The sequence below is a fragment of the Aulonocara sp. 'chitande type north' Nkhata Bay genome, linkage group LG3, assembly GCF_057382095.1.
Source record: "Aulonocara sp. 'chitande type north' Nkhata Bay isolate Kocher_YH1m ecotype deep benthic linkage group LG3, A_spYH_male_GT1.1, whole genome shotgun sequence".
In the NCBI taxonomy this organism is placed as follows: domain Eukaryota; kingdom Metazoa; phylum Chordata; class Actinopteri; order Cichliformes; family Cichlidae; genus Aulonocara; species Aulonocara sp. 'chitande type north' Nkhata Bay.
Genome location: NC_141346.1, coordinates 30,356,911 through 30,370,087, shown reverse-complemented (window position 1 = coordinate 30,370,087; position 13,177 = coordinate 30,356,911). Strand labels below are relative to the sequence as shown.

At 40.5% G+C, this 13,177-nt stretch overlaps 1 protein-coding gene across 1 annotated transcript in view; it reads right to left on the bottom strand.

Annotated features, from left to right (window-relative positions):
- Window positions 1–1,150: 1,150 nt before the first annotated feature.
- cyp26b1 (cytochrome P450, family 26, subfamily b, polypeptide 1) overlaps window positions 1,151–13,177 on the bottom strand; it is a 37,563-nt gene continuing 25,536 nt past the window's right edge. The window contains exons 3-7 of the mRNA XM_086276016.1: window positions 7,826–7,944; window positions 7,429–7,585; window positions 6,912–7,067; window positions 5,065–5,349; window positions 1,151–4,130 (exon numbers count right to left, since the gene is read on the bottom strand). Of these exons, the coding sequence (XP_086132142.1) occupies window positions 3,738–4,130; window positions 5,065–5,349; window positions 6,912–7,067; window positions 7,429–7,585; window positions 7,826–7,944 (1,110 nt within the window). The 3' untranslated portion in view covers window positions 1,151–3,737. The remainder of the gene's footprint in view (window positions 4,131–5,064; window positions 5,350–6,911; window positions 7,068–7,428; window positions 7,586–7,825; window positions 7,945–13,177) is intronic.

Below are 13,177 nucleotides of genomic sequence, written 5' to 3'. Positions count from 1 at the left end.
AATCAGATTAACGCGTTACTGCCCATCTCTGATAGGGACAATGATTGTATTTTAGCTTTAAAATATCAAAATTTACTGGGAGAGTACATACTGTAGGTTGTATTGAGAGAATTTAAAAGCAAAATGTCAGTTCTCATTCATTTAAATTACTGCCCAACCCTACACCTTGATGAGGTTGTCAGGTTAGCATGGGCCTAACACAGAGACCCAGCCAGCCATTTACTTGCACAGTCACACCCATTAAGCTAACATGCATGTCTGGACTATGAGGGAATATCGAGTATCCAGAAAGAGCACGTGCAAGGACCAGTGAAGGAGACCCCAGCCAGGATTAAAAACCAGGACCGTCTTGTTGTGAAGGTAACACAGTGCTGTCCAATAAAAACTGCAGTTTCTCTTTGCTAGTCAAAAGAAAGAGTGGTCAAAAAATTCACTTTTCAGATATCTTTTTCACTTTATATTTTATTACAGGAGTATATTTAACAATCATAGTAACAAAAAGAAAACAAGGAAAGTAGCACACGACATTCATATTTAACCTAAATGATTTTTTTTTCGTATAAAGAAAGGCAAATATGTACAGAATGACGTAAGACAGGTTCAGAAACCAACAGGTGAGAGAAAAAGGAAGTGTAGTCGCATGGCACTTAAAAAATAAAACATACCTCACAAGTGCTTTTTTGTTTCCCATAATTAATATCAAATAAAATGCAGTGATAATAAGTCTGAATAACAAAACAAATAATAATTATTACAGTAATCAAATCATCAATATTAACATTTTAAACACTGTTTACAATATAATTGAAATACATAACATTCTAAATACATCCAATATTTACCAAAGACCTTCTCATTTAGCCTAAAAACTCTAAATCTGTAATAGAATAAAAATAGCATTTCAAATATCTTATAACAACAATATTAATTGTACAATAACATTAATATTAGGTTATTAGTTTATGTAAATAGCTGATTTTCCCCAATGGCTTGCTAATGAAAGGAATATTGTACAAATTAATATACACTATAACCTGTTAATGCTCTTTCTGCTTTCACAAAATATTTTAATCAGCTAAATCATTATATATATATATATATATATATATATATATATATATATATATATATATATATATATATATATGAAGGAAAGAAATAGCAAATCTCACTCGATACAAACTATTGCAATCTAGAACTCTCAATTAGAAAATGTACACAAGAAAAGCAGCAAAACCAAAAACAAAAATATCTACGTTCATATTTTTTCATCATGACGAGATCAGTGGTGTGGTTGGCAGAAAGAGTGAACAACATCTGGCACAGGCAGGATCCATCTGGAATGTTAGTGGACAACAGGATGGTCCAATTAGATATCAAATTTTATTTAAAAATAAACAAAAAAACTCTGAGTGCCACCCTGTCCTCCCCTAAAACCTCATTGGTCCTTCTCTCCCAAGCTCAAAACATAGAACTCTGTCCAAGGAGCTCAGAATGTCCCAAACAAGTCCCAGATTTCCACTGTTAGAAGCTTTCCATATATGGGAAAAAGAACTGGATGTTCCTTTCCAATTATGGAACACAAAAATCTCCAAGAGTTCTGATTGTGCAATCACCTCGAGCAATAAATCTCTTTCAGCTCATAAAGTTGCTTAAACCGTGGAATTACTTTTGTTTTTGCATTCTTAGTGTTGATTGGAGGAGCAGCAAGACAGAGCGTCAATTTTTTCCGCAGAGCTCAAAATGGCCGCCCCAGGGAGCCACGCAAATAAAAACAGCACACAAATAAACAAACGCAGAATGACAAAGCAACATTCAAGCAGCATGTATGTAGGACTTCTCTCCACCTCCGCCTTACCCTTCTGTTTTTCACTGCTCTCTCTCTCTCGGAGCAAGTCCTTAAAGTTACTTGTTTCCTTGTTAGCGGGACAAAGTGTCCACCCGAGAGAGAGTACAATCTCAATGCAACTTGGTAGTGTGGTATATAAAAAAATCAAATCAAATCAAAGCACAGGTTCAGAGAATTTACAAAGCAGACCTGGACCACGTTACTTTTGACCTGGATTCCATTGCTTTTATCTTGTGTGATGCCGAATGGGAATTCCTGTCGGTTGTTTGTGCTTCCACCAACAAAATTGTTTGCTTTGGGGGATGCAAAATGGTTGCAGAAGGGTAACATGTCAAGTAGAAAAAGAATTGCTGTTTGAAGTTGCTCACCCTCACCCCATGATTCATCTTCTTTTTTTCTTCTTTTTGATTTGGGCAAAAAACATCAATCCAGCTCTGAAGTTACGGCGGCAAGTAAGGGATAGTCCTGTTATGTGCAGTCATAGTTAAATATTAAAGAAGGCTTCTCATTTCTACACCATAGTGCCTAATCTGCACCTGAGTTTATTCACTTTTTAGATAATTGAGGATTTGTATATATGGGCAAGATTCTGACTTAATGCAGACGGGCAACCTGAAAACAATCTCAAGGTTCAAAGTGGAATTAAGGAAGTAAGGCTGTCTTTGAGCTTCTCTTGAACTCAGTTCCCATTTTTAGGGCTTTTTAAGTGGAATGTTAGAGCCAGAAAGCACATTGTCCTTCCAGCATGATTTTATTCTTTCAAGATATATCTCAAAGAGTTTGAGGCTCCCTAGTTCCTCTCTTTGCTGTGATTGCAGCTGCACTTTGCATTAAAATCCCCCCTCCCTCCTGGATAAAAGCTCTGCAGCTCAGCCTTTATGTATGTGTTTCTTTGCGATGCTAGTACTTTGAGAAGCTTATTTTACTTTATGGTGCACGAGTGGAGGTAATATGGAAACTGTTAGAGGCAGATAGGAAAGGCAATGTTGTCATAAGAAACAAATTGCCCATTTACATCACTTCAGTGTGGTTTGAGTACTGCCCCTCAACTTAGCCATCCAGCGTATCTTCCCCATTAAAATACATTCTTCATTGATACTTGACACTAATTAGCAGTACAAGTTTAAACCACTCAAAAGTATATACTGCATCATCATACAGTTAATGGTATAGAGCTAAAGTGATGCACAACCTGCTACCCAGTGTGCAACGATCCTTTAGGGTGCATCCGAGTGCTAGTAAAGAACTTGAATTGGAAAGAACCCAAAAAAAGCTACCACTACCATACACTAAAAAGACATGGATTAAATTTGGAGGGCACCACTAAGAAGGAAATGAAAAAGACTAAAGGATCATGAAACCTGAAATGTTTAAGTCTATATATCCATCTCTCTTACCCTGCTATACAACTGAAATGGTTCACTCATTTTTTGATTAAGCACAAGCATAAATGCTAGAATATCATATTTGTTCGTCCTTTACCCTGTTTCATCCATCTCGCCTCCCATTGACAACCATCTTTAACTTTTCTACACTTCATTTCACCAAAAGTACCACCACAACTCTCTTTCTCCCTTTGTGCACTACCCACATTCTTTTTCAAATTATATTACATAGCTTTTTTGTTTTCTTTTTTTTGTACATACTTTTTGTGTTATAGTTCTTTGTATAGTATAGAACTCTAGAACTTTTTTTGGCAGCTTCTTTCTTTCTTAAAGGAAAGTCCAAATCATCAGCTGTAGCATAACATTAAGACTTCTCCTTCTTGGCTGAAAAAAAAGGTGGAAAGGAAAAGATAACTCTAAAATGTATTCCTTCCTTTCTCAAATCTTCTCCCTTACAAATCTGCTCTCCTCCCCTACCCCCACTCATCAACCCCTCCACCCTTTTAAACTGTCGCTCCCAGGAGCTCTTCGGACTTGGCCATGATCTCATTTTGGTTGGAGTCCAATCCATAGAACTTAACCTTCAGCCCATCGACCGGGTGGACAACGGGCACCGTGATCACGCGGGGGAAGTTCCGCGTAGCCAGCTCGAAGCGGCTGGTGCAGGCCAGCTCAATCGCCAGGATGCGAAGGAAGAGGGTGGCGAGCTGCTTTCCCAGACAGGACCTGACGCCGCCACCAAAAGGCAGATAGTGGAAGCGTCCTTCTTTGTCTTCACTCCGCTCCTGACTGAAGCGGTCAGGGTCAAAGGCATCCACATCTTTGAAGACGGCAGCAGTGTCGTGGGTGTCCCGAATGCTGTACATCACACTCCAGCCTTTGGGAATCTGGACTCCCTGGAGACAAAAGACCAGAATTCATAACAATGAACACACATAAAAATAATTGTTCACTTAGCCACCATAAGCACATATGACCAATTAATTTGGATAACAATCTGATTTCTGTTGTTGTATCCCCAAGAAGTAATTGTGAACTTTTCTGCTAATATGTGTTCTTCCATATTCAAACCATCTTTTCTCTGTTCATACCAGAATACAGCAATATGAGAAGCATTTAGGGTCCTTGATCGGTCCTTGATCAATCCAGGAACCCATTGGAATAGAATAGAATAGAATAGCCCATTACTGTCATTGTACGTGTACAATGGAAAGAGTCTGTTGATTTAACATCTGGCTGCAACACCCATTTTTTTCAGGCGTGCAGAGTATCAGAAGATATGTGGGCTAGGACCTTCTTTTTCTATCCAGTGGTCATTGTTAATGAATGCAAATACATTAAAGAAGCAAATAAAGTCAAAATCATCATAAATAGTTTCACTGCTGAATTCATCTGTGATGGTGATCAGGACATTGGAACACTTTTTGTACCAAAATTCGTTTCCATTGCCAGTGGTTCTCTCTTCTTTAAATACAGATAGCTATTTAAAGAGGTCCATCCTTGGTAATTTTCCTCTAAACCTCCCCTTCCCTCCTTTTGTGTGATGAGACTCTTGGTACTCTTGTAATGATTCTTGTAGTGTCTGCAGGTTGTGAACCAACACCTACACCATTCATTTGAATGGTAACTCGATGGTTCTTCTAGTTGAGTCTCTGACCTTTTGGGTAGATTTGATATGACAGAACTACCACTGCACAAAAATATAACGGGAAATAAAAGCTGACATTGAGTACCATTGATTTAAAAAAGAAAATTCATGTTAATGCAAGCATGCTGCACAACAAGAGGTACATGAAGATGTGAAGGATGTACTGTTCTAGGGACACTTACGTCCAGTTCGAAGGTCTGCATGGCGGTTCGGTAGGCCCCAGAAACAGGAGTAAAGAGTCTCAGCACCTCCTTGATGACACAGTCCAGGTACTTCAGGCTGATAATGGTGTCGAGCCTCAGTTCTGCTTCTGGGCAGAGGCAGCCGTTGTGAAGGAGACCCCTGGATCTCAGTTCCTCCCTCAGGCGCTCAAGGACTTGCGGGTGGCGGAGGAGCTGCATGATAAGGGAGGTGCTTGCGCTGGCAGTGGTGGCAAAGGCAGCAAAGATCAGCTCAATGGTTGATTCCTGTGGGTCAGCAAACAGATACGATGGTGTATTAGTGCGCTACTTGGGTCTTGTTTGGTTAACAGTTTTGCAGAAAAACACATTTATCTTGCAACCCCTTGGAGGTCCCGAGCTCCCAGGGTATCAGTCGACCCTATACATTTTTCATCTTCTCCCATGGGGGAAAAACTTTTATGGGTTTATAGAATAGCAAACAGCTTTGAAAAAGAGTTCCTATCACTATTTACAACAATAACTAGGAAAGTAAAGACTCATTCTTGAATGATCACAAGCATTCATTGAGTACTTGGCAGTACTGAGGGTGTATCAGTTGACTTGTCTTTACTTTGAGAGCAAGCCAACTATAGCCTCATTTCATCTCTGATTGGTTAATTACTTGTTGTTTTAATAAACAGTTTGCAGAGTGGAAATAAAGAAGGCTGAGGGTGAGCATCAGCCAAATGCTCAACCAGTAGTCTTTCATAGTCTTTTTGAGCTAGAAGTAAACCCAGAAACTGCTTGTTTAACAGCGGCATGTAGGAATATTATTCTAAAAAATGTAAAATTGTTCTTTCCACTGAGTAAAAACAGAGCTATGTGCAAACTCAACCAAAATTTGGACACAAATCCATTACCCCACACCTCAAGCTTGCCATTTGTTTTGGAACAATGTTGGACCAAAAGAGAGAGAGGAGTTAAAAGTCAATACATAATAAAAGAATGGTGTTTTTAATTCCTGAAAAGTAGTGTGTTTGGAAATATGAAGGTAACATCCAATAACAAACTCAGTGTGCACTATGCTGGGCCCCTTAAGGCCTTAAGTCAGTGGAATAAATAATAGTGAGGTCCTCCTCGCATCTACCAGCATATATATATATATACACACATGTGTGTGTGTGTGTGTGTGTGTGTGTGTGTGTGTGTGTGTGTGTGTGTGTGTGTGTGTGTGCTATAAATGCATGCGTCAGAAAACTGCAGGAGAAAGCGACAGGGCCTCCCCAGTTCACTTTGTGTGTGTATTTAAATATTTGTGTGTGAGTGTGTGCGTACAGGAGGCCTCTTTCAGACCCCTAGCAGGGGGGGAGTGTTGACTTATTTTTGGCCCTGGACTTAACCCAGAAACCACAAAGTCCGAGAGAGAAGCAGAGAGTCGAGTTTCCACAGAATTCCTCTGAATTACTTTAATAGGTAAACAGAGGGTGTGCCTGACCATGAGTGTGTGTGTATGTGTGTGTTATGCTGTTCCTGTCAGCCGATAGGTATTAACGCAGCTTGCTTTCATATTTCACATTAGGGTGTGTATCATTATCCCCATTTGGTACTTATGATCACTGGCTGATTTGTCAGAGAATTATGATGACTGTTTGTGTTTTCAGTCAGCCCAGACTGGTTCCCTTTGGCAGCTCTCTGCTAGGTAAATAGAGATTTCTATGTGTGTTTGCACCCATACGAATCAGTGTGTATCCACGTGCTTCTACATGCGATTGAGTGACTTCTTGTGGTTCTGGCTTCTTTTCAGCGCATGCTTGCACTACCCTACCCTCTTTCCCAGGTGGCTGTTTTTTTGTGCTTAGGTATGTTACCTTGAGTTCTTGCATGGTGAGCTCGCTGCCATTCTCTTTGGAACTCTCCATTAGGACATCCAACGCGTCACTGTAATCTTTGCCTTGGGTGCACATGGGCTTCTCCCTGATGGCTTTCTCTATGCTCTTCTGAAGGGTGTCTCGTGCACGGATACCCTGCAACAATGCACAAATTAAGTCCTTTTACCCTTAAAATGTCCTCTTTGATGCAAATTCAGTTTAGCTGAGCAACAAGCACCCCAAAATGCTTTGTATTGTAAGGTAAAGATCCTACAGTATTAGAAAGAAACCTAAACAGTTGCACAACGCCCTATGAGCAAACACTTGATGACAGTAGGAAAGAAAAACTCCCTTTTAACAGGAAGTACCATTGAACAGAACCAGGCTCAGGGAGGTGCAGCCATCTGCAGTGACCAGTTGGGAAAACACTTTTATTTTTGGGGACATTAAGATGTAAAAAGATATACTAAGCTCCAAAAATACCAATGAGAAGGAAGTGGTCATATGATACACTTACCCTTCTGTAGCCACTAAATGGCAGGTCTATGGGCAGACTGAAGAGGTTGTTAACAAAGTCCTGGAAGGTTGAGAACAAATGCTTCATTTCCTCCTCCGTCACCCTGAAGCCCAGCAGCACCCTGACAGCCATGGTGAAGGACAGCCTCTGGCTCTCCCTACAGAAAAATGACAGATGACAGAATATTAATTTAGTAGCCCATTGAAGCAGCCTGTGTTTTTGAACTGTTGTATATTCTGAGTTTCTACCACTGCTGATAACGACTCTGTGTTGTCAGCGATACTCATCATAAATACCTTTCTACCTGCATTCACCTAGGATAGGAGCGCTGTTTTAGTCTTGCTCCCAGATTTTAGCTACATTAACAACTGTCTCCACTGTCCTTTCCTGGCCGTACCTGTAGACGTTGATGGGCTCAGGCGTAGAGCTCCACACTCTGAGACTCTCCTGGATGACCTGCTGGATTTTAGGGAGGTACGACTCTAAGGCCTCATGGCTGAACACTTTGGCAAACACCTGGAGGGACAGAGAAATGAGCAAATAACATCAGTCTCAAATGCAGAATGCAACAGCGCCCAGCTGTTGGAGAAGTGCAAGTCAAAACAGAGGACAAATGTCCACAGATTATATGTTGTAATCCCCTCGGTAAATCCTGACTGACAGGTATGTGGAAAGACAACAGGAAGCACAAGTTTATTCTGCAGTAATGCTGGTATTCACTGGGAATTTATTGGGGTGTTTTGTGTCTGTCTCTTGGTTTGCAGGGCATCTAAAAATGTGCACTTTACAAGTGAAATTTGGTACAAAGTTCTACAGTTGACCATGAAAGAGACAACTGGTTTTTGGTAAAGGATAAAACATCTGGCTGTATTTTTGTAGCCATTGTCTTGGCCTCTCATATTTCTCTAAATTGTCTAACCATTGATCTCCTTCTCTCTTCTAAATTCTACCTAGGCTGGACTTTCCATCACGTGTTCATTCATTTTTTCATTTTCTATGATTCCCGTTCCTTATTTATCCCCAAGTTCTCCCTCTCTCTGTCTCTCCCCCCTTATTGCTCTTGCTTGGTCTTTACAGAGACTTATACATTGTGGAGGTTTTTCCCCTGTAGTCAGCAGAACTAGAATGACAGACAGAAAGAGCACGAACAGAAAGAGGGGGAAGAGCTAAGTTCTTTCCTGGCTGCACAGAGTATTTCTTAGTATGAATCAGTCACCAGTCGTCAGTGTTGTTTGGACAAATAATATTCCATCAGATTTAAAGTGCAAAACTGCCCATGAAAGAGTCTTGGGAATGATTTAGAGGGGAGAACACCGAAGAGGAGAAAAAGGAGAGGGAAATGGACTAGAATAGAGCTTTTATATTAAAATGAGTCAACTACCCATGCTTAGTTTTATTTGAACTAATAAGTTTCTTGTTCCTTTAACGGTCGGACATTTTCCTAATTATGTAGATGAGTGAAGAAGAAAAAACAAAGTTAGAACCAGATGAACTGTAGCCGTTAACAGCCTTAATTGTTTTCTCAAAACACTGAGTGAAATCAAATTTTGTAGCTGTGTTTAGGATTTCACCTAAAAAGAATATGCCAGAAGTGAGGTGCAGTTCCTTCAGTGGCCACTTGAGGCTGATTCCAAAAGTTGGTAAATGCCCATAGAGCCCCATATTAAAATGCTCCTACTTTACAACAAAAATAAACATGTTCACAGGCTGCTACAAAAATTTCTCTCTTAATAGCTGTACACAGTTACTATTTTTAATATTGTTCCCTAATCTAACCAAGGCATGGCTGACTTGTTGGGGCTTTTTATCCTTTACATCCACTGATGCAAGTAACTAAAGTGGACACTTCAAACATATTTGGAGTATTTTAAAGCAAATATTGTTTGTTTGTCCGACATGTCTGCGCTCTAGTATTGTTATACTATTTAAAAATACTAATAAAAATAATAATAATGAAACACTGTTCTGCCTAGTAGTAACTAACTGTGTCTATGCACTCAACAATCACACCTGGCTCCAAAACAAGACAATGATATTAGAATGGTCACACTGAGACTTCAAAAAAAGACTGTCATATTTAATTTGGACCACCCTCTAATCAGTACATCTTATAGGTTTTACTGAATCAGAAATCAAAGCTGAATGAGCTGAGTTTCCATTAGAAGTGGAAAACTTCTAATAAATAGTGGTCATTGAAGCCTTACAGTTGTTTTGGAAATGTCTCCAATCCAGCAGACGTTAAGTGGATTTTTATTATTTTTTAATGACTTTCGTTTTTATTATCTAAAATACACATACAAAACTTCCAACTGCTACTTGTCTGTGGTTTTTCTCTGCTTTATTTAATCACTGTGGTTTCTTTTTATGACTTTCTCCTTTATTAGACCCTGCAGAGAAACTAATCTATGCTAAAAAAAAAAATCCTGTATAGGTATTGTTTCTAATAGCAGCATGTTGTAAAAGAAAATATATGCTTAATCTCTTTGATAATGGCTTTTGTCTGCAATCATCCTTAATTCGTTACCACCTGAAAGCTGATGAGGAGTAACCTTTGAAACCCTTTTCTTAACTGAGTGGTTTCTGTCATATTTCAGGGCTTTTTACATAACAAAATGACTGGTTGTTCATCAAAAGTTGGTGAGGTTGGTCTCTGCTTATGCAGCTATCCTTGGAGAAACCCGGAAACTATTCTAATGGTGGTCAAAACACCTCTTTATTGATATTGTGAAGTGTCAAAACTCATCATTAAGGGTACAGGGGAGGCTGTCAAATGTTGTCTGTATGGGGGAAAGAGTTTTTTTTTTTTTTTTTAAAGTATAACAGTATATGCTCGTAAAAACTGTATTGTGTCCAGATTCTTAGTTTTACTGAAATATGCACAAACAAAGTGCCTTTATTGTTTATTTTGGAATATATTTCCCATATGTTAACACACCGGAGGAGCCAGTGGAGTGTTTCTGCTTCTCTTCATTGACTTATTGAGAGGGAAGAAAGCAGCTTCTAGTGGGATCTGAACCAAGGCCAGAGAGGGTACATGTGGTTCTTGAGGTTGATGTTTCAGCCACCAAAACATCAGTTGGGCGCTCATACTCTTATTTTGCTCTCTACTTCATTTCCCTCTTATTTTCTGCCGCTCTTCTCATTCCTCCAAAGTCTGCTTCCCTCCCTACGCCCTCCTGAAAATGAATGAACAATAGTCCACTGAGCTGGTGCCGAGTGCACGAGTGCGTGCATGCGTTACATGTGCGCACTGTACGGGTACATACGTATGTGCTGTGCGTTAGGGAGTGGTTAGTGCAGATCACAGAGCCCTCTAAGACCTTAGTAGCACTACATTTCCTCTGCTGCCGCACCCTGGGACTGCTGGTCACAGATCAGCTTACACGACCTGCTGCCCAACCCCAACCACAGGAGATTACACACAATATCTGAACTCAAAAGAGCCTGAGATACTGAAACTGCAGTGACGTCTTTTGTTCGTCTGCTACTTTGAGGGCTGTCAATGTTGGATTAATCAGTCATTTGTTTGTCTGTTGCCCAGGAAACAGTGGACACCACTGATTGGATTTGGATGAAATTCGAAGGATTGCGCATCTTTAAACTGCTTTCCACTCTTTTCATAATGACATCGATTGTCCCGTGAGGGTTGCTGAGGTTGTGTGGTAAAACAGGGTTGTGGTCAGCCTGTTCCCATTCCCATGGTGTCGAGCGCTGCCAAAGTCAAATTTGTCAAAGCTGTCAGTGTCACACCAATCATGGCGATAATGAGACGAGTGTTACGCACGTATCAATGCTTGTTCAAGACAACTCGGTGTCACATTGAGTGCCATGTACCCTGCTTATGTGCAGGGCTGCTGTTGTGAAGGGGCATATTATAACAGAGCCATTTTGTCTTACATCGAACAAAGTCCTTTTTGTGCTAACCAATCAGTGAATGAAAACAGAGCAAAACAAATCACAAAACACAAAGCTCCCCAAGGGGATGCAACAGTCTTCTGGCTGGCAGCTTTGTGCCTTATACTTCCACCAGCCCTCATCATGTCTCCTCATGCTGAGGTTTTGCTTATAAAAACTAGGTTGTTAGTTTTCAGCATACCTTCAGATAAGAATGTGTTTCAGGTGGTTCAGGCATCTGATTAAGATACCTCCCGGACACCTCCTGGTAAGACGAGGTGTTCCAAGTATGTCCTACCAGGGTGAAGCCCCAGGTAGGACCAGGACAAACTAGAGAGATTACATCTCTGAGCTGTCCTGGAAATATCTTAATGTAGAGAAGTATGGATGGATACGACCACAGTTTACAATTTAAACATCACATTGGGCTCAGTCAGTCTGAAAGCTAAAGTCTGAGACCTTAAAGAATATGAAAAGTGTTGACTATGAGTCGGAGATAAAATAATTTTCCAATAACCTTCAACGCTACCCGAAATCTCTTCACAACCAGTGGAATCTCCCTCTGCTGGCCGTTCAAAAGAATTCAGGTTTAAGGCACTTTTTAAATCAAGAAGCTCCATTTATCTTTTATATACAATATCCAGTACATGCAACGCAAATATGTTTGTGAATCATCATGAAAAATCAGCAATAAAAACCATGCAAACACACACACACACCAAGCAGAGACTGAACGCCAGAAACACTAGTTAGGCCAAATAAGGCTGTGTAACATTGTGAATTTAGCCATTTAACCCGTCTGCACTGGATTATGCATAATTGGTCAATCTGGTTGAGCACTTTGTCTCTTCCAACACACACACACACACACTCACTCACACACACACACACACACACACACTTTTAAGTACAGACAGAGCAGAAAGGTTGAGCTACTGTAGGACCCGTGAGTCAGGCAGTCAGTGTGTGAGCAGGCAGACGGGAGACTCTGAAAGGTAACTACAGGTCAGACAAACACACACACGTTGAGAAACACACACACACAGTTTCTCTGGCTGCCAATCAAACACAGTTTTTTATGTAGTGTCACTCTGGGACGTTCCAAGTTCCACACAAGACGGGAGTTTGTGTGTGTGTTTTAGTGGGGGATTGTTCAATACAACAGTCATTTTGCTGCACCACAAAAACGTGACTGTCTTCTGTAGCCTGCAGCGCAAAGACACATGCTTAAAGACACACTCACTCCTGTGCTCTCTCTCTCTCTCACACACAGATATAGTCAGACACACACTCGCACACACAGTTGTCCTAATAACGTCCATATGTCTTAAATTATGTGAAAGTGCTGCGAGCTGCTGGTTCCACAGACATGTAAAGACTCCTTTATTCTTTTCTCTGCCCTCCTTTCCCTCCCTCTTTCTCTCTCTCTCTCTCTGCTCCCACCTCTTCCTGGCTCTCCCTGCCCCTTCATCCATCCTTTTTTTCTAAACCATACTATTTATTCCTTTTTACTCATTTCTCCTACTTACAAAAGCAGTCCCTGTGTTTTTCCCTGCTTGTATTGTCACGTTGAATCACAAAGTGATTGCTTTGCTGATGAGGGTTAAGGTCAATATTAAGCTTAATATTTCACCCCGTCATTTACTTTTAGGAGGAAGGCACGTAATAATTTAACTTTTAATTATTTAACAGAATTTGAAAATATAGAGCGGAAAAACTAACAGCAGTGCACATGTTTAACGTGCAGCTACAGCACTGTATTCAGGAACACATCTCTATCTAATTCAGGGTAATGGGGTGGCTGGAGCCCCTCCCAGCTGTCACTGGGTGGAAGTCAGGGTACACGCTGGTTGCA